The sequence below is a fragment of the Ovis canadensis genome, chromosome 4 (genome assembly GCF_042477335.2).
Source record: "Ovis canadensis isolate MfBH-ARS-UI-01 breed Bighorn chromosome 4, ARS-UI_OviCan_v2, whole genome shotgun sequence".
In the NCBI taxonomy this organism is placed as follows: domain Eukaryota; kingdom Metazoa; phylum Chordata; class Mammalia; order Artiodactyla; family Bovidae; genus Ovis; species Ovis canadensis.
In genome coordinates this window covers 107,001,178-107,023,126 of record NC_091248.1, presented here as the reverse complement: position 1 = coordinate 107,023,126, position 21,949 = coordinate 107,001,178, and the positions used below count along the sequence as shown (strand labels likewise).

The 21,949-nt window shown below is 42.6% G+C and overlaps 1 protein-coding gene across 1 annotated transcript in view; it reads right to left on the bottom strand.

Moving 5' to 3' along the window:
* The window catches only part of SND1 (staphylococcal nuclease and tudor domain containing 1), a 420,634-nt gene that overhangs the window by 351,657 nt on the left and 47,028 nt on the right, over positions 1–21,949 (bottom strand). Inside the window, exons 7-10 of the mRNA XM_069588315.1 lie at positions 21,579–21,737; positions 19,887–19,993; positions 16,320–16,410; positions 4,347–4,460 (exon numbers count right to left, since the gene is read on the bottom strand). Of these exons, the coding sequence (XP_069444416.1) occupies positions 4,347–4,460; positions 16,320–16,410; positions 19,887–19,993; positions 21,579–21,737 (471 nt within the window). The remainder of the gene's footprint in view (positions 1–4,346; positions 4,461–16,319; positions 16,411–19,886; positions 19,994–21,578; positions 21,738–21,949) is intronic.

Sequence of the window (21,949 nt, the reverse complement as noted above, 5' to 3'; positions counted from 1 at the left end):
TGTCACATGTTCTAGCAACAAATCAAGCTCTAACCACAATCTGGGAGCCATGGCTACTCCTGAATTCCCTGTACTACTAGAAAGGAGCTGCAGAGAATGAAAGCAGGTCCTTTGATCATGCAGTTCTGTCCAGAGCCCTTCCTCTGGCTGCAATTAGAAAGTAACCAAAAGGGGGGAGTGGAAGTACAGCTAGCCTTGGGCAAAACTTCCTTGCCTTCATGTATAATGTAACAGAAATGAATTTGTCTCTGTGTGTAAAGAAAGGAAAATCCAACTTGCACTACTGTCTTCACAATAGAGATGTCTCAGAAGGTCTGTGTGAGCTGATGCCACGTGAGTTTTCAGGGTATGGAGAAGATCAACATTAGAAGATCTCCCCATCGTCACCTGAAGGACAAGCCCCCTTGGGTCGTCACTTGGGCGCCTGGAGGAAGGAGGCTGTGTGTAGCAGGAGTCGCTGCATGCCACCCACCTGCCCGTGAGGAAGCTCCAGCTTGCAGAGACTTGCCCCTACCTCTCCTCTTCCCACTCCCTCATCTGCACCTTCTCCACTCTGCTCTTTTGTTTAGAACGAGCTCCAATACCATAAGCTGCCAAGTTACTTTTTCTCCATTTCAAAGCCACTGACACCCTCTCCCAAAAGTGTCGCAGACTTCAAGAGAAGGCAATCTCCTAAGGGTTTCATTCAATGCCCGCCATGGTCCATCTGTCATCTCCAAACAATGGCCACACAACCTTCGTTTCTGTAACTACGAGACCACCCTCCCGTTCCCAAAATACACCCTTGACGTTTTCTTCGGAGAGTCCATCAGGGCTGTTCTAACTAGGACAGCCACATCATCTTGTACACACTGTGCCGTGAATGAGGGCACCTGGCCAGGGGCACAGAGGGAAAATGGGAGCTGAAATCCAGCCTCCACGCTATTTGCCAAGCTGTGTGCCCTGACCTGAGGCTGCCCTAAGCAAGGGACAGTCTTCTCTAACTTGCATAAGGGTACAATATGGCCTCACAGATGTCCAGACATCTACACCTTCAGCACTTGATTGGACTGCCCTTGTAGTAAAGAAACTGTAAAGTACAGTAAGGAACACTAGGGAATCCAAGGACTCCAAAGGGACTCCTGCTTGCCTAGTCATTGCACACACATAATTAGAGCCTGGCTGGGATCCCTGGGTGACGCCTATTCCTACACGTATACTGTAAATCTAGCATAAGCATTAGTTAGGTCTTCCACTCACTGTGAGAGTTCCAGGGGAAGTAGAAAGGCAAGAACTTGACTCCTCTAGTGTAGAGGCTGCTAGAGCCACACCCACAACCCTGCATTTCCTGCTCCCTTCGCCTCCAGGCGAGCTTTACCAAAAACAAAACCAGAACCCCTTGCTACAGATCAGTTTTCATCCAGCATGATTTTCCTTTATAGATGCAAAGTTACTTTCATGTTTTATAAATGCAAGCCACCAACACAAGCACACTCAAATCTGAAAGGTGTCATCCCTTAAAATTCTTCAAGGCAAAAGAAATCTAAAAATCATGGCATAGATGTTTTCAAACTGTGGCCCATGCCTAACTCCCAAACCTATTTCTTACTCCCCCACTTCCCCCACCCCCACCCCCACCCCGGCATTAAGTATCCTCTATTCCAATCATACAAAACTGCCGGCAGTTAACCACATGGCCCGCAGTCTCTTTTCATGACTATGTGTGACCTGCCCTGCCTGTACTGTGCACCACAGAGCATCACACCACACGTGCATCATCCACAGTGGCCACCCATTCCCTAGGACCAAACTCATCCGATTCTTGTCATTGCTGCTGTCTTGGTCAGAAAATTGTCTTCTCTCCATTTTTTACCTAGCTAACTCCTAGTCAGCCTTCAGGCCTTAAGAAGCCTTCCCAGATTATGCATTCCACAGCACGTAACATAAACACACTTATGTGCGTATGTCCCCTACTAGACTGTAAAGTTCCATGAGAGTAGTTTTAGGAGGGTTTATTCCCATGGCATCCCCAGCACAACACCTGGTACAAAGTGGGAAAGAACTGATCAAAGACAATGAACCTATTCATCAGAATCCCTCAACCTGTGCTGTCCAATACAATAGTCACTACACACCTGTGGCTCCTGAACCCTAGAAATATGCTAGGATGAACTGAGATCCAAGTATAAAATATACACCAGATTTCTAAGACACAGTAAAGATAAAAGTTAAATATCTCATGAATTTTTTATATTCATTAAATGTTGAAATGATACTGTTTTGGATATAGTAGGTCAAATAAGCTGCATTAAAATTAATGTTCTTTAAAACAGAGCTACTAGACAATTTTAAATAACACACAGAGCTCAGGTTTGTGGCTTGCATTATGCATCTATTAGACAGTGCTGGTCTAGGAGGCCCTTTCTCCCACCTGTTTACTTCTCATCCATGAGCGCTCAAGAGGCTAGTAAGCTGTTCCCCAGAAGACTTCCCCAGCACCCACCACAACAGGGCTCCACACAGCACCTCCATCACTGTACTCAAAGGGGGTTATATTCATCTCTTATGTGACCCTCACTAAGATCTTCCAAAGGAATTTAATGAACCAATAAGGGAACTCATTCCTCAATTCACTCAAAAGCCATATGTTGACTCTTAAGCTGAGCCTCACTTAAAGCTTTCTTAAAATGGAGGAAGATCTCAGGAATGAAGAGGAGTTTGAAATAAGCAATAACCTACCTTGGTAAAGAACAAGAAATTTTACAAACAGGACCCTGCCTAAACTAGCAAATATATTCCAACAATTTTCCGTTGTCCACCCGCTAAGGGAAATCCACCCATTACCCCCTGAGAAGTTACAAAGGATTCTACAAAAAACATAAACTTCTCACCGGTAGTTTATCACCATCAACCTGCTGCAACACCCCCACAACCCTAAAAACTGCTTAAAATTCAGCTCCTGAATCTACTTTAACATAATGCTTTGGCTGATGATGCAGGCACAAAAATTAACGTTCAAGAATTCCAAAGTTGTGGTTGCTGTGGGAACCTTAATTCCAACTGCATGGCACAGATGCAGAAGTGTGGACTACTCCCAACACTGATAAAATTGGAGATGTATATTTACTCTGTGCAATGAGGCAGAGCTACAGTTACTGAGAGAACCTTATTTTGGCATTTCTAAGCTTTCGTGCATTTAAATTCTCAAGCTTACCACAATACTGTTTGCTGCATTAAAATGCCTCCTCTATGGGGGAAAAAAGGCTGGGAGGATGGGGGTGGGTGGAGATGAACTGATTGGCCAGACATTCAAAGAATCCATCCTGTATGGATTTCTTATGCATGATTTGATTCAAAAGACAATCACAATATTTTTATTTTACTCTTAAGGGCTGCCTATAAACTCTCATACAAATGAAAACAGGGCCTGAATTTCATCTCGCAAATGCACCGAGACACTGGTACATGCAAAACATCAGAAAAGCAAATCTCACATCTCTAAAACTACAAAAGGACACATTAAAAAACCACATGGCACTAAGTTCAACCACACTGTTTAATTTGCCTGTGGCACTGGCTCTCACTGAGGACCCAGTTCTATAACCGATCCACACAGTTACACACTTTAGCTATCAGGAGGCAAAAGCAGGGGCTGGAAAAGATGTCTACAAAACTAAGACAGCCTAACAAACAAAAAAACCACAATCCCTTTCCCCAATCTCTTATAAGTCGTAACAACAGAAAGAAAGTGACCACAAAATTTAAAACAAAACTGCCTACAGTTGTCATCCTAAGCATAATTTCTCAAATTGACATACAAAAATCATACACATTAGCTAGCCAAGCACCCCTGCTGCCCGAAGACCCAGCAAATAGCACAAAACGATGCAACTAACAATTCTAGTCGCTACTTGGAAAAGATGAGTAAGTGACCCCAGACTATATATATACACCAAGATTTATTTCTTCCTAGAACAAAAACACAGTGCAAATCAAAATGATCAGCGGAACAGGCCTTGCTATCATGCACGTGAGACATGACCCTTCCTCTCCTTATCTCCAGAGAATAAGATCTCGTTGACAAGACTTATTCACCACCTAACATACACCAACCCTAACTCCTCTCAAGCCCCTTAGCGAGGAATGCCAGTGGGGTCCATCAAAAACGAAGGAGAGCAGTGAGTGTGGTTCAAGAGAAAACAGACTTGCCCAGTGGCAGCTAGGCTGCAAATACTAGGAAATAATACTTCGGTGATTTACATTATTGGTTTGTTCGTGTTCTTCTACACACGAAACACATCTAACTGATCATCCAGCTCCTCCCTCTTGGTTTCGGAAAAGAGGAGCTGCTACTTCTCTCGTCTCACCTGTGTATTCTCCCCCTCCAGTCTCGGTGGTCTGATGCTGGACAGGTGGATGGTTTTGTAGTCCCCAGAGTTCAGCTTCACGACAATGGCGTCAGCATTGAGCACCTGCATCACCTGTGGGCAGCAAGAAGGCGAAAATGCTGAAATGTGCCTCAACAGCCCAAATCCCACAGCACGTGTGCTAAGGAGCAAGGCACACCGATCACAGGAAGAAGGCTGAGACCAACAGCCACTGGGATAGATCCAACATCATGCTTTACGGTACAACAACGTTGAAGGAAACTATCCTATTATTAGCAGACCTGAGAGATATGATGATTTCTCAGCAAGGCAGGATCTGTATCACTCAGAAAGATGGCCAAGCTGTTTTATCTTTTGCCCCGACCAAGATTTATGGGGAATTACAAAGCTTAAGAACTGGAAATCTAGTCTCTACGTGCTACTGAAGATTTTCCTTGAAACAGGGTCTAAGTTAAAATCAAAATGCCTATCACAACATGATTCTAGGAAAAGAGGCAAGGGCTGGATTAGGAGGTACCAGCACTAGATGAGAAAAAACCAAAATAGGACACCCCAACACAGAGCAGAAAAATCAAAGGCAGTGAAGGGCAAAAAGTATTGTCATCTCAGCATGTGAAAGGAGATGCTCCATTGTTGATCTCACTGGCAGAAATGTTAGATTGCTAAGATATGACTTCAACTACTTTGGAGGCCACCTTTTCAGAGCACTACTATGGGGCATCTCTATTTTGGACCCCAAAAACAGCAACACTGGACCCCACTCTCAGCTAGTAACTAACTCCCAAGCTTTCGAAGCTATTTATTCAACAGCAAAAGCACAAATATTCCTCTGTGGAGGTTATCAGAACACTCCACCAATGTGCACAGAATAAAATTTCCTCAAAACCACACTCAGACTACATCAGGGTTATAACCAGACCTCATAATTCAGCCAGCAGTCTACAATTCACCCAATTATATTCAGAACTTTTTGTTACACGGCCATTTGGGGTTTTTTGTAAGTAACACTTCACTACAAGGAAGCTACTGACTACAAAACACAGTCACCCTGCACTTCATCTGATGAATCAAAACCCACTCTCCCCACCTTCAATCAGACCCCATCAGGAGCAAACAGGCGGCTCAACAAACTACAGGGTCAGCTGCCACCGTGAGGGAAGACTTGCAAAAGTCCCCTCGTCCTTTATATGAAACAAAAGGAGCTAAAGTCTCCTTCACTGTGGTGGGTGTCACACTGCTAAATCCTAAAATAGTAAAAGAGCCTTCACTAACTATTCCCTGGGAGGCTCACAACCTTTTACAACAGAATATACCCATTTATTTTCAGATTTCTGCAAAATGGCTAGCCTCTACCTTTTCCTGAGAATCAGCCAATCACACAGAAAAAAAAAAAAAAGAGTGACTTAAGGGACAATCTGAAGGAGGAGCAAAAAAGCAAACACCAAGTGAGAAATTATACATGACAGGAAATAGCAGGAGGAAAGCACCATCAAACAGAATGAATGAAAAAAGAAAGATGACAGTTGGAATCAAGCTATACATCCATGGAGGGCTGACTACTGCTGGTGGATGGGAAGATAACCTGGGGTTTTCACATCATTAGTAATGGAAGCAGTACAGAGAAAAACAGGCTAGGGACCACAAGGATAGTAAAGGGTCTGAGAAAGAGCTCTATAGATTAGGAGAGGGGTAATTATTTTCAAGTTTTAGCTAGGTGTAAGATTAACTTGCAAAACCTGAATGGAGCAATAACCAGGCTCAGATAACTAGCCATTCTGCTATAACCTTTTCTTAGAGCTGAGAATCACACAAAGGCTGCTGCTGCTGCTGCTGCTGCTAAGTCGCTTCAGTCATGTCCGACTCTGTGCGACCCCAGAGACGGCAGCCCACCAGGCTCCCCCATCCCTGGGATTCTCCAGGCAAGGACACTGGAGTGGGTTGCCATTTCCTTCTCCAATGCATCAAAGTAAAAAGTGAAAGTGAAGTCGCTCAGTCGTGTCCGACTCATAGCGACCCCATGGACTGCAGCTTACCAGGCTCCTCCACCCATGGGATATTCCAGGCAAGAGTACTGGAGTGGATTACCATTGCCTTCTCCGCACAGAAAGGCTAACTAACACTAAAGCCCAGAGAGCCAAAGCCTCAAAACTCACCTGGCCAGAAAACCTCAGTGAAGCCCAAGGGTAATCAAAAGCATGATATGTGGTTACATGAGGACCAAGCCAAGGTCAGGAATGATTACGTACTAGGGGTGGTCTTGGAACCCTCCAAAACAAAGACCACCTTACACCCGCCCAGTCATTTTAAGTGCAGAACTAAAAACAACCAAGAAGATATAACCAAGAATATGGATTCAGTAACTGAAACAAAAAGAGTATATCTGCTACCATTACCATCTAGACACATTAATGCCAAAGTAAAAATGCCCGCCATAATGGAATCTCCCTCACTCCCTAAAGACAGCAGCAGGGGCTTGGCCAACTGACCACAAGAGAAAGACCTCAGCTAATGATTTCCCTATTCTTCGAAATCCCACATGTGTATGAAATGGATTAAAGCAGAGGTCCCCAACTTTTTCAGTGCCAAAGATCAGTCTCATGGAAAACAATTTTTCCACAGACCAAGAGTGGGGGTATGGTTTCAGAATGATTCAAGCACATTACATTTATTGCACACTTTATTTCCATTATAATGTCTGCTCATCCAATAGGAGGTACCGGTCCATGGCACAGAGCTCAGGGACCCCTAGATTAAAAGCACAGGGAGGTGGGGGAGGGGACCACAAGGTATCCATAGCTATACTGCTATCCCACCTTCAAACCAAAAGTTCCATAAAGCCATACCAAGCACAATGGCTAGTACAGCGAATCAATACTGCTCCTCCCTCCAGAGGAGGTACAGGACCACTGCCCAACAGACTCGGTAACTGTCAGGCATCTCAACTGCATACACATCACGGGATTTCCAAAATCTCAATGATGGATCAAGCTGCACCTTCCTCTCCCCGCAAAACCAACTCCTATTAAAGTGTCCACTGCCGGAAACATAGGGAAGCTTCGTATGATTAAGACATGAGAAATATCTAGACATTCTCTACACCCTAGTCATGCTCATAGAGCAATAAAACCAGGGAAAGTATCATAGCACTCACACCTTCACCCTCTGGTTACAGAATGTGAGGCTTGAAGCATATCCCGGTGACAAGTTACTGGTATTCGTCACCCCTTATAACGTGTTAGCAGCCGCAGCAGCAGCGAGCGGCTTCTCTGAGCTGTAAATTTCAGGCCTCAGCAGCAGACTCTCTCTGCTCGGCATCTCCCTGATTAGCAACCTCCTCTTCAGGAACTGTGTGCTCTGACGCTGCCAGCTAAACGAGGCCTGCCTTCCTGGAAAAGCGGGGTGAGGGTGCCTGTCTGTGCGTGTGTGCATGGAAGTGGGGTTTATGGGGTGAATTATGCCATTACTGTACTGTCCGGAGAACGAGCAGCTTCTGGGCAGAGACATGGAAAAAGCAATCAAACAGTAGTTACAGTCACAGAGTACAATAAGTAAAATGCAGAGTGGATTACCATCCAAAGCCTGCTTGTCAGCACCGTCACAGACCCCATTATAATGGTGATGTTTCTGATGGTGCTTTCCACCAGGGCAATTTGAAGTATGCCCACATTATCGTTCACCTCCTCATACTACTGACCTCGAGTCAACACACACACACCCCTACTGACCACATGCTCCAAGAGCAGAATCTACACAGAATAAAAGGTCACTAGCTGGACTCGAGATGCAAGCCCTCAACCCAATCCCCTCTGCATTTCTTACAGTCCAACTATAAAAGGAAAAATGAGAGGCTTAATGATGACGCAGCACAGGCTAAGGTCTGCCACAGGTCAGGAGAATGGCAGAGCACTGTCAGAGGCAGGGGACATCCGTCCGTCACCCTGGCCTCCTGCCACATTCCCCCCATCTGCAGCGCCCATCTAAAGAGCTGTGTGCTGAATGCATAGGGCTGTTGCTGCTCAGCTTCTCAAAACACTGCAGCATCTATGGAACATATAGAAAGACCCTCAGAACAGTCCCAGACACAAACACCAGTCCTCCCAAAGCTGCCAAAATTATCAGTACCAGACAGAAAGAAAAGCAACAGCAGCTCAAACAGGGCTCCTACAGGCACCACCTGTGAGTGCCCTTGATGGGGCCATTGGAAAGGGGACACCAAACACCCTTCTTACTCTCTTAACTCAGGACATCAGCTGCTTCTCCTGCTTCCCCAGCTTTCATCTGCCAGGTCTGTTCTCCCCAAGCTAAACCTGGAAGCATTAGTGAAGCCACACTGCAGTGGGGGACATCAGGAGCACCCCACCCCATCTCAGCGATGACCATGGCTCACTGCACAGTCCCCAGAAAACCCCAGCTACCACCCTGCATCCTCACATGATACGAAGCACAACCTGCTGAGGCCAATACCCTTAGGCACCTAAGCGCCAGCCAACAAACTGGAAGCCCTAATAGGTACTTAAAAGGAAGCCAGGCATCAGACAAATTCCCATAGAGGAGCAGACTACAAAATACCCGACCTGCACTCCTCGTAACTGTCAAGGTCATCAAAAGCAAAGAAAATCTGAGAAACCACCAAATCCAAGAGGAGCCTAACAAGATCTGACAACTAAATTTAGCGTGCTATTGAGGATGAGATTCTGGAACAGAAAACAGACATCAGAGGAAAGCTAAGAAAATCTGACTAAAGTATAGACTTCAGTTGATAATATATCAATACCGGTAACTACTTAGAATCAATGTGCCATAATCTTGTCAGATAATAATAAGGGAAACTGGGGGCGGGGGGGGGGCACTAATCTAGGAACTCAGTCAGTCAGTTCAGTTGTTCAGTCGTGTCCAACTCTTTGCGACCCCATGAATCACAGCACGCCAGGCCTCTCTGTAGTATCTGCCAATTTTTCTGTAAATCTAAAACTGTTCTAAAAAAGCCTTAATTTTAAACGTAGGTAAATGTTTACAAATCTTTTCTAAATTAGCCATTTTCTTATCAGCAAGTTAGTTTGCTAATTTAAGCCACAAACCAAGTCTTGGCCCCTTTTTGGTTTAAGAGGGGCCACTTTCCTAACCAGAAAGAACATCCCCAGAACTTCTTTTTCATCTGAAAGCCATGTAACCAAAGATCAAGGGAGTAGCTAGTCATTTTTGTTCTCTTCATATTACCAAACAAGAATACAAAAGTCTATACAAAAACACTAAGTATCCTTGCCTAAAAACCATCTTCCTGCTCGTGCTCAGTTGCTCAGTCGTGTCTGACTCCTTACAACCCCATGGACCGTAGCCCGCCAGGCTCCTCTGTCCATGGGATTCTCCAGGCAAGAATACTGGAGTGGGTTGCCATTTCCTCCTCCAGGGGATCTTCCCAACCCAGGGATCAAACCCACGTCTCCTGCATCTCCTGCTTTAATAGGCAGATTCTTTACCACTGAACCACCGTCTGTGAAGACATGATAATGAACTCCATACAAAGCCATGACATTTTTGCACAGCAAAAAATCAGCAGGGCCAAACCAAATAGGTACCAGTGCCCCATCCATGGACAGCTTATAACCTGACCTCCAAAACTGGACACGGGCAACAGTATCACACAGCTAACTAAGGGTTCTCCCAGACGAAGCCCCAGGGAGTAAGCTCCCTGAGACAGAAACCACTTCTCATTCTTTTGCATCTTCTCAAAGCACCTAGTTCAGGCCTCTGCTGGCTAAGCAATCAGCTGGTATAGAGAACCAAGCTGGCCGCCTCTATCTAACCAGGCTGAGCAGGGAGAAGACTTAGCCCCTTCGCCCCACCCCCAAGTGTTATTCAGGTCTGTGAAATCTGCAAGGCCCAAGCATCCAGCAGCAGGGACAGGGAAGCCAAGCCACGTGCTCAAGGGACCATATGGCTACAAACAGCACAGATCAGCTAAAACGCCACAGGGAAGGCAAGCAGGAAACTGGCAAGCCACGACAGGCACAAAAGTCTCAAGCAAGCTCAGCTAATCGCTGTGAAGTGAACACATCTCTCTGCTAACCTGGAGAGACAAGGAGAACGTTCCCTAGCACTGCCTTCCTTAAGGGGAGGAGAACGGAAGCCAGGCTTGCAGAGAACAAGTATCCAGAGAACACCTGGCTGAGTTTCAAGTTTCTCAGGAGTGGGACTCTTGGCCCACACTCCCATCTCCAGCTTTACATCAGTTCCAGAAGTCACCTAGAGGGTCCCAGGGCACAAAGTTAGAGTTCATAGGTCACCTTTAGCAGGCTTTTTTAGCTATTTAGCTGTTCTCTGTAAAATTACGAACCCAGGTCTCCTGCATTGTAGGCAGATTCTGTACCATCTGAGCCACCAGAGAAGCCCAAGAATACTGGAGTGGGTAGCCTGTCCCTTCTCCAGGGGATCTTCTTGAACCAGGAATCTAACAAGGGTCACCTGCATTACAGGCGGATTCTACCAGCTGAGCTACCAGGAAATAAATTAATACCTAGGAGACAGTGGTCCTCTCTTCAGCAGGCACTCTATTTGTTCAGGCCTTATGGTCACAGCAGCCTCAGAGCAGAATCCTTCCGCAAAAATTTGCAGGACTGCCAGACTATATTCAGGAAAGCCCAAGGCACCTTAGGACCTTTTTAGGTTTCCTTGCAAGAGTAGTTTTGTCATTAACAAATATTTTAAATTAGGCAAAATGACTACAAAACTGCCGCTGGGTTCTAGCTTGGGAAAAGAAATCATCTTCCCTTTTACATTTTATGCTGACATCTTGTGTTCTACAATAGGGTTTGGCAAACGATGGCCAAGGGCCCATCACTTACTCTTATAAATAAAGCTTTATTGGAACACAGCCACGCCAATTCATTATGTATTACCAATAGCTGTGGCAAACTGTAGAGTTGCAAAGAGACTATATGGCCCAGAAAGACTAAAATATTTACTATTATGGTCAAGTTCTGCTCTAACAACATGTTTGAAACTGAACACACAAGGGATATACACTAGTTACCAATGCCTGGGGAGCTATTTGGCAAATATACTCCAAAATACTCCTCAAGAAAATAACTGCGACTTAGGTAGAGACTTATTCCATTTTCTAAATAATGGAAAAGTGATAAATGACATGAATAATGACCTACTGGAGACCAGTTAAATAAATTATGATGCAGCCTTACAATGGAACACAAGGAACAATAAAGAAAGTTCATATATTTACTTTGTTACCCTCCCTAAATACTTCTACACAAAAATAAAGGGTTTGGGGGGCTGTTTTTCATTTCGTTTTGTCTTGTTGTTTGCCAAAGCCCGAAAGGACAAAGATAATGAGAGAGAAGAATATAGCAACAAAACTTGGAAGCTGGAAAGCAGAGGAGCGAGTGGTAACTGGCTCTACAGACTCACGAAAGCTAAATCCTGAGCTAGTGGCGAGAAAAGAAAGTAGTCTTTCTGATTTACAATGCAGACTTCCCCTACTCACCAAGAGTGAAAAAGTATCAAACCAGGGATCTCAACAGGGAATGAAAATAAGGTCCAAAACTAGGACTGGTTTAAACCCTATGTAAGAAGCACCTGGATTTCAAGATGGATACCCTAAATCCCATCCTGCTCCTAAACCAGTGTTGAATACCTCGTTCTTTGAGAGACCACTAAAGGTTACCAGATATCTAAAGTAAGTCTCTAATATGGAAAATAAGAGATCAAAATAACCAAAGAGAACTAAAAACAACTTAAGAGAACACAGAACATACAGGGAGAGAAAAATCTTTAACAAATTATTGTTAATTCCTTAAATCCTAACATGATATTCATCTCTGAAATAAGTATTACATGTTATTTTTTAATAGTAATAAGAGAAACATTCAAAGAACAAAGGAAGCTTTTAGAAATTAAAATACAGCATGATAAAATATCTAATAGAAGAGATGAGAGATGAACATGAAGATATCTAGAAGGAAAAGACAAAAAAAAAAAAGGAAAATAGTAAGAAAAAATTAGGACTAGTCCATGAAGTTAAACATCCAAACAGAAATTCTAGAAAAATAGCAGAGAAACTAGATGGAAACCAACAACAAGAGTTAAAATTTAATTTTTAATATGGTTTAATTTTTAAACCACAACATGATCACACATGGATAAGCAAGGCACATCATTGTGAAATTTCAGAATAAAGAAGAATTTGCTAAGAGCTTACAGAAATAAAAAACATAGCACTGGGATGGGAGATCAGAATGGTTTCAGGCCACCAAAGAGATAAAGAAAGAAAGAAAACAAACAAACAAGAATTCCTAACAAATAAAAGTAGAGCAATGTTTTCATAATTCTAAAAGAAAACGGCTTCTAACAAAATTCTATACCCATCTAAACTATCAAACGTAATAACAGAGTAAACATGAACAGTTTCAAAAAATCTACCTCCTAAGCACTCTTTTCCCAAGAAGCTAATAGAATGTGTGTCACCAAAATAAAGTGGTAAATCATAGTGAAGCTGCAAGATTCAGCAACCATAGCACCAATCCAGGAGTGAGGCACAGGAAAACTCAAGATAATGGTAAAGAAATCCAAAGAAGACACCTTATAAAAGGAAAAAAGAACTAAACTAAACTAGCCTGTTATAGGTCACAAGGCTCCTGGAAATTACTATTGAAAAAGATAAAAATAATGACCTGAATCATGTCTTGAGAAAAGATTTAAACAGATGACAGAATGTGGGGGGTGAATTAGTAAGTATATAAAAGATATATACATAAAAATTAAAAATTAACTCCGGGAAAAACAAAAAATCATGCAGGAAATGAAAAGCAGTCATAACATGCTACATATCTCAGAAGTGATTAGCATTTACAAAGTAAACACTGAATGTTAACGGAGCCAGAATTATGATATAGTTTTATTAGAAGGCATGGAGAAAAGTACATGCACACCCACATGTGGAAACACTAAATCCTCTTCTTCCATGGTGTGAAGGAAAGGGGGTTATGCCTGAAAAATTAACAGCAAGCAACTGAATGTTTTATTCGAAGACGTGAATTAGCCAGGAGTTGAAAATGGCTGCCTCAAGTGAAAGGGAAATAAAAGAGTACACTTCTCTTAAGAAGCCCACAGAGTTCTTTAAAAATGTCTACACAAAAAATTTACAGTTAAAATTTGTCAAATCCTTCACTAATCTAACCTGCTATGGTTGGTATTAGATATATTCCTATAACAAAGTGTGCCTGTAACACTGTATGTAGCCTGTTAAATTAGTCAATGTCTCATTTTGTCGACAGTTAAGGAAATTTAGGTGTAATAAAGTCACTGACATCAGAACTCCAAAAATAAATAAATAAAATTTAAAAAAATAATAAATATGTCTACATGTTAAAAATAAAAACTTACCAACTTAAAAATTATATACAAAAGAATACAAGTCAGTACTACTCAAAAGTGACTGCCAGTCTGCAATGAGATAAGGCGCTTGTACCAGAACATAAATCAACTACATCACTGAGAACATTGCTGACATTTTTTCCATAGCAAGATCTTCTTGATGAAAGCAGCAAGGCCTTGATTTACATTCTGGCTCGAACTCCTTATACCATATCAAACCATTCTGAGGAGGACTGGTATAGGTCAAAGGTCAGCAGACTTTTTCTGTAAAGGGCCAGATAACAAATATTTTACGCTTTGCAGGCCACAAGGTCTCTGTTACAACTTCTCACCTCTGCCACCATACCACAAAAACAGCTCCAGACAATATGTAAACGAAGAGACGTGGCTATGTTCCATTTTACTCACGACACTGAAATCTGAATTTTGTATCATTCCAACATGCCACAAACCCTTCTTTCTACGTAAAATCCACTTAGCTCACAGACCACATAAAAACAATGGTGGGCCATATTTGGCCCATGGGCCAGTTTGCCAACACCCACAGTTGACAGTATGATCACTTTTTCTTTCATAGTAATTTCATCTAGTATGTGTGTTTTTCCTTCTTTTTATGCTTTTTCCTGTTTTAAAAACAAAAATAATCCTGAAGGAGTTAAAAAATTCACTGAAAACTTTTTCTCTCTACTCTCTGAATAGGCCTATATCTGAATGACCCAAATTTATGTTTAGGATACTACAGGATCCTTAATCAGATAGCTTTTATAGAGATAATCTCTAATCTGGCATTATAAAAAATAAAACTTCATTGCAATTTTTAAAAAGGGGGGCTTACTTTGTTTTAAAATAAAAAAGACAAAAATAGATTCTGAGATCCTGGATTTTTTTCAAAACGGAAGGAATGTTCTATATGTCCTAAAGCTCTCCTTTTTCAAGTTACCAATAAAATCATACTCAGGATAAATGTAAAGCTGCTGGCTCAATCATCTAATCCTTTAGATGAAGAATTTTTCTTCAGCAATGCCTTAGTTTCCCAAGTAGCCAAGGCCCAAAACCCTTCCAAATCTTCTAGGTTTCTCTACCAATTCAGTTTCAACTGAGGAGGGGCTGGTAGGGACAGTACAGTGTACCGAGACTCTCCCAAGGGTCATCTGTATCACTAGAATTGTGATGATGGTGAAAAATGGAAGGCCTGCCTCCTTGGTGAGTGAATGGTCATGCTTTCCTTGTGTAGCTATGTCCTTCTATAGTCTTAGGACAGATTATAGGAAAACATAAACACAAGTACCAACTGGCAGAGCAGCTATGCCCAAGTTCCCCAGCTGGTGTGGTCCTCACACAGAGAAGCAGTGGTCCATTCTGATCTGCATCAAGATGTGAAAGCCACATATGGAGAATCCAACCAGGAGCTCCTTCAACTAACGTCCACTGAAAGGCACAATTACAGTTAACCTGACAGCTGGTGTAGAGACAGACCATCTACTAGGAGAGGAAAGGGGCCGCCTGAGCGCTCAGTGACCTACTGCTTTGGGCATCATAAAAAGAAAGCAAAGAATTCAGTCAATTCCTTGGAGACTTGTTAAAATTTTTACCATTCTAAGAGAAAGCATTCCAAAATTTTTCAGGCTGACAGTGCCACCTAGTGGCTCTCCACCTTAAACTCACTGTTGGACATTCAGGACAGTCACTGGATAGTTAAATATCCAAGGATATTTTAAGTCCATTATGACAAAGCTTCCAGCATGTCTTGCCAAAAGTAAAAATAAGTTAAAAACATTAGCAATTTTGGGAAAGCAAGGTCTACTATAGGTTCTACCACTCAAGGTACCAAACCCCGCAATGAAGTTTTTTTTAAAAAACCACTTTTACAGCACTGCTGCTGGATCCAAACAATCTATTCGGTAGTTCAGCTGCCTTCAGAGAAATCCATCCCAGGAAAGCCGAGCGCCCTCAGAAAAACATTTCACAACAGAGAAAATTCAAAACCACAAAAACATCCCACATTAGAAAAAAATCAAAAACCACAAGAGTCTCAAAACAGAAAGAAGAGAAACTTGAGGTCTTATACACTTGGGCATAAGAAATCTAAGAGAGGGAGTTCCCTGGCGACCCAGTCATTAGGACTCAGTGCTGTCACTGCCATGGCCAGGGTTCAAGTCCTGGTGAGAACTAAGATCCTGCAAGCTGTGCAGCACAGACAAAAAGAAAAAAAAGAAAAAAGGCAAGCGAGAAAGCAAGCAAGCAATCTAAGAGAATGTCATCTGCTAAGCAGACAGACAGAATCTCTAGCATATGAGAGATTTCAAAGGGTCAAGATGCACAATTTTAACCCATGAATTTCTAATGAAGTTATGCAAATCTACAGCAGAAATTTACGTTCTTACAGTTTCCAAGTTCCTCACAACAAACACACCCGTGCAGGCAATCACACACACACACATGCACGCGTCACTGCTTTGCCTTGCAAGAGAAACGCTTCAGCCCTTGACTGATTATTCAGATCTCTGTATTATCACTAGCCTGACAGCGTGCACAGTGCAGCGCCAGATGCTCAGAATGACTCACCTTGGCAACAAACTGTTTGTCCTTTTGGTCCAAATTAGCAGTGGGAGCCACGTAGTCTCTCCATATTCTCAGCCTGCGCTCCTTGGCAAACCTGGCAACAAAGCAAGGATTCAGATCACTCAGAGGGACTAAGGCAGCGATGGAATCCACCATCCACCAGGAGCGAACAGCACAAAACCCTACCCTATCTCAGAGACAAGGCACCCAGGAGAAAAGGCTAATCAGACCAGCACAAAGTGTGACCGCCCCAAGGAAAACTATACAGCACCTGAAACAATCCCACATGCATATATGCCATAAACCCACGGCTGACAGGCTGGGGTCTGGGCACACCCTTTTTCAAGCCTGGAAAGTACAAGTCCACCTTGCTAATTAATTAGCTTTTTGGCGTATCAAGTACCTCTTTTTTTAACAAAATATAAACTTAGTTACTTTAATTGGAGGCTAATTACTTTACAATATTGTATTGGTTTTGCCATACATCAACATGAATCTGCCACAGGCGTACATGTGTTCCCCATCCTGAACCCCCCTCCTACCTCCCTCCCCATACCATCCCTCTGGGTCATCCCAGTGCACCAGCCCCGAGCATCCTGTATCATGCATCAAACCTGGACTGGCAATTCGTTTCACATTTGATATTATACATGTTTCAATGCCATTCTCCCAAATCATCCCACCCTCGCCCTCTCCCACAGAGTCCAAAAGACTGTTCTATACATCTGTGTCTCTTTTGCTGTCTCGCATACAAGGTCATTGTTACCATCTTTCTAAATTCCATATAATGCATTAGTATACTGTACTGGTGTTTTTCTGACTTACTTCACTCTGTATAATAGGCTCCAGTTTTATCCACCTCATTAGAACTGATTCAAACGTATTCTTTTTAATGGCTGAGTAATACTCCACTGTGTATATGTACCACAGCTTTCTTATCCATTCATCTGCTGATGGACATCTAGGTTGCTTCCATGTCCTGGCTATTGTAAACAGTGCTGCGATGAACACTGGGGCACACATGTCTCTTTCAATTCTGGTTTTCTCAGTGTGTACGCCCAGCAGCAGGATAAGGCAGTTCTGTTTCCAGTTTTTTAAGGAATCTCCACACTGTTCTCCATAGTGGCTGTACTAGTTTGCATCCCACCAGCAGTGTAAAAGGGTTCCCTTTTCTCCACAGCCTCTCCAGCATTTATTGCTAGTAGACTTTTGGATAGCAGACATTCTTACTGGTGTGAAATGGTACCTCTTGAGTGATTCCTAAATGCCAGGCGCTGGGATGACAGACAGACAGACTGCTCTCTTTAAGTGGGAGGGGAGAGCGCACACATCTAACGAAAGTATTTTTAAGAAGCATAAGCCTGCTCATTTCTATTTGTATTATAAAAAGGTCATTGTTCACTCAGTCGAGTCTGACTCTTTGCAACCCCGTGGCCTGCAGCACTCCAGGCTTCCCTGTCTTTCAGTATCTCCCAGAGTTTGCTCAACCTCATATCCACTGAGTCAGTGACGCTACAAAGATTGAGTAGGACATAGTCATTGTGCTCTGAGTTCACTGCTTAATTATGAAAGACAAACATACTTCAAAAATAAAAGAGCACTGTGACGCCCCCCTCAGTGGTCCAGTGGTTAAGACTCCATGCTGCCAGTGCAGGGGGCGTGGGTTCAATTCCTAGTCAGGGAACTAAGATCCCATATGCCACACAGAGTGGCCAAAAGATTAAAAAAAATTAAAATAAAATGAATGCATAAGGAAATATTTAAATATATATAAAGGTTATTATCTACCCAAATCCCACATGGAAAACACGAACAAAATGGTCACTATAGTGCATCTAATGAGGAATAAAAATGGACAATAACCCAACAGAATTTAAACAAAAGTTAGAAAATCATGTTGGTAAACATTTGTTTTAGATTACAAAGCCCAAAAAAGATTTTTTGAGTCAGAGTAAGAGAGGGACAGGGAATATGTGCAAAGACTTACATATATACACACACACACATATTTTATATCAGCGAAAAACTGTCAAAGTATTTATTTAGAAATAAAAGGATGTAGGGCAAAGGAACTATTAAACTGTTATTTCTGAAAATGGTATTGCAGCTTTTCAAAGCAGTGCTAAAATGAGAAAAGACAAAAGCAGCATGTCGTAGTTGTAAAAACACGTGAAATACCTCAATAGAGATTTACTGACAATGCAAGCAAGTTCTAACACAGCATGCAAGACAGTAGGCAAGTAATCATATCATTGAAATATGATCTGCATTCCTGGGTCTAAATCTGTTTTTTAATGATAAGCCATCTTAAAAATCTCCTGTAGATGTTATAAAACATGTAGAAACTACTGTCACTGTAACTCCCTTTCTTCAAAGAGAGGAAGGAACTTAAAGAATGCAAAAAGAATCATCAACCAAAATAATAATTTAGAAAAGTAGACCTACGGGATATTCTGAACAACGGCAACAAAAAAAAAAATTGAGCATCACAAAATAGTCAGAGATATTTGGAAAGCTGTGCTCGATACACGTATTGTATGTTTTGAATTTAATTGTAGAACATAAAAAGACTACAATGTATACAACCACTGTGTTTTTTCCAAGCATCTACCTTTGTCAGGTATGCCATATTAAATGGCCCAGATTAAAATCTATTTTTATAAAAAGTTCTAAGTATTTCTGCTTACAAGTAGAGAAGGCTGTAAGGGACCTAAGAAAGGGGAAATTCAATTCATGTTCTTGCACACCTCTTTGTTGTGTACCTCAAAGGCAAAAAACTGTAAACTGTATGACTCTGAAATAAACCACACAGGCTTGAGTGGAATGTCACCAGTGGTCCTGGCCTTCTACCTAAACATATCCTGGGAGGCAGTGGGTGAACATCATCTCTTTATGAACATCATCTCTACTCATCAATCTGCTTCATTTTTTTCCACCTGGAGACTCAAGTTCACCTATACCTGGAAACACCTGAAATGGCCACTGATCTTTGGCATATCCATTATCATTTTTCTAGAAATCAGTTATTGCTCCATCTGCTTTAACTATGGGGCACCTAGCCAAAAACACGACACATTACAGTTGTATTAGCATTTATAACTACAGCATACAGTTCGATAAATTAGGGCATCAGGCTTTGCAGCATCGTTGGATAGTCTTATTTAGAGACCCACTGGCTCTTTCCATCATACACTTGGCTCCAGCCTGAATGTCAGGAAGGAGCCGATAAGTTATTTCATTGTCCTCAAATGAGCCTCAAGTTTATTTCATTTCAAATGCCTAAAACCTGAAATCTAAGTGAGAGGCTTGGGAAAAAAAGTGAACTGAAAACATTAATAGAGCAAATCAGGTGACCAATAATGTTTGAGCGAAAAATCAGGAGACAGCCCTGAATTAGACTGAACCCGGAGACCGTAAGCCAGTCACTCCTCTATGAAATCCCAGCTTCTTCTGGAATTTCCCCAATCCTTTCCACTGACATGGCTGGGTGAGAGAAGATCCCGAGGTTCCTTCCCCTAGAGTCCCCTACACCCAGATCCTTGGCTAGAAGGCATCCCCAACAGGCCTTACCGTTCAGCTGCCCTCAGCTTTTCTGCGCCCCGCGTGTAGACTGCAATCGACCAATCCACACAGCGGGCAAAACCTTCCTTCAGGAGGAGCTCTGTGATGTTGCCGTTCTGAAAAATAAGGCAGGCACAGATTAGATTCTGTTGCAAGAGAATCCGTTTCTCTTGACTTCTGACCTGATTAACATAGCCACAATCTATTTTGTAGTTAAAAAAAAAATGAAGTAGTCATTTGTCTCATGAAGAAACCAGCCCTATGAGAAGACGCTGTTCTGTGACTCCCTTCAACAGCCCTGGCTTCATATCCCCACAGCACCCAGCACAGTAACTTGCACTTAACAGGGGTAGGATAAATGTTAGTGGCATTGAATGGAATCGGCACTTCAATAGCTCTTCTTGTGGACAGAGGATGTTAATCTTCAGCAGAGATTATACCTTATTATTTCCTTTCCTGAGATCAGCATTTACTCCCTTTTCATTAGGGGAGAGCCAAAGAACAGGCTGAGTAAGGGAATAACTACAGTTACATTTTGCCCGGTAAATTACAATTTACATTCTACAGTGACACAGAGCCATCTGGCAGGGCTCTGGCAGACAGCGAGCACTTCAGAAGAAATAGACATGACCTTGGCACATTCCAAACCAAGCCTCCCAGCCTTCCACAACTGCCATCATGGAAGAATTCTCTAGCCAAAGAACAGTAGTTTCTTCTGGTACTGGATATGGGTTACAATAATGACAATTTATTTAAACTGGGGTGTTAAAAAGCAATTTCCCATCCAAGAATATCCCACCTACCAAAGTATACACTAGGGTAAAACTCCCAGTAGTCAGAACTACAAGATCTTAACCTACTTCCTACTCAAAAGCAGCATTAGGCAGCAACTGAGTAAGGCTTGGGACACAGATTTTCCAAAGGAGGGTTTCCTCATGACAGTTCTACCCATACAGTAAGTCCCCTACATGTAAACCTTCAAGCTTCAAACTTTCAATAATGTGAACGTGTGTTTGCATGTCCAGCCATGAAAGTTAGTTCATGGGTTTGGCATACACTGTCACATGCGTGCATCCTCTACAAGGGGTTGTGCTTTTGTGTCCTTGATTGTACAGTACTGTACAGAGTACAGGAATACAGTATCTTCATTTCAAGCCCAGGATATCTGGAAAGAGGCATTAAAGCTAGCAGCATATAGCCAATTGTGTTACTTGGATACCAAGGCTAACTTTGTTGTACTTACAAACAAATTAGACTTAACAAATACTCTCTCAGAACTGAACTCTTTCCTCTGTAGGGGACCTGCTGTACTCCAAACAGCTAACCTACTTGCAAACCTCACCAATCCCATTCTACAAGTTCCACTGCCACTTCTTAACTGATGCGGCAGCCTCCCACCTTTCTTACTGGCCATCTTTAGGACTAGCATCTGGGAAAATAAGCGCAAGCGTCCTTCCTCCCCTTATAAACCCAAGCACAACTGAGATTAGTTTTCTAAAAGTACAAAGTTGAAAATCTGTCCAATTCTATCAGAGAACGGATAACTCCCTAAAACAAGGTCTCAAAGTCAGCAGATGATAACCCTACCAAGATACTTCAATGGCTCCTAAACACAGAGAGGAAGAACAGAAGCCAAATGCAGCTCTTCAAACCCCAAGTGGATCCCCGACCCACGTGGGCCCGTCTGCCAGGCTCACTCACCGGGTGCAGAATTGTACCCAGAATGTTCTGGTTGTGGCAGCTCTCCAGGATGATCTGGACATCTCTCTGAAGCAGTCGAGACTCAGTAAAAAATTTGGCTTCTGCAGCAAAAGGCTCTGGTGTTTCACTCCCATCCGCTTCCCGTCGGAAAGTTGGGCACTAAAGCACAAGGCAGGCAGGCGCGTGGGTGCTAGGCATGCTCAGCCCACAGGGAACAGTCCAAACAGCACAAACCCCACAAGGCTGGGCTGGCAAAGGTGTCCAATGAGGTCTTCCAACCCTTCTAAAAACATACTGATAAAAAGCAACTGGAAATATCATCCTCTTAGTCTTCTTGGTAAAGCAAAATAAAACTCATGACAACATGGGGA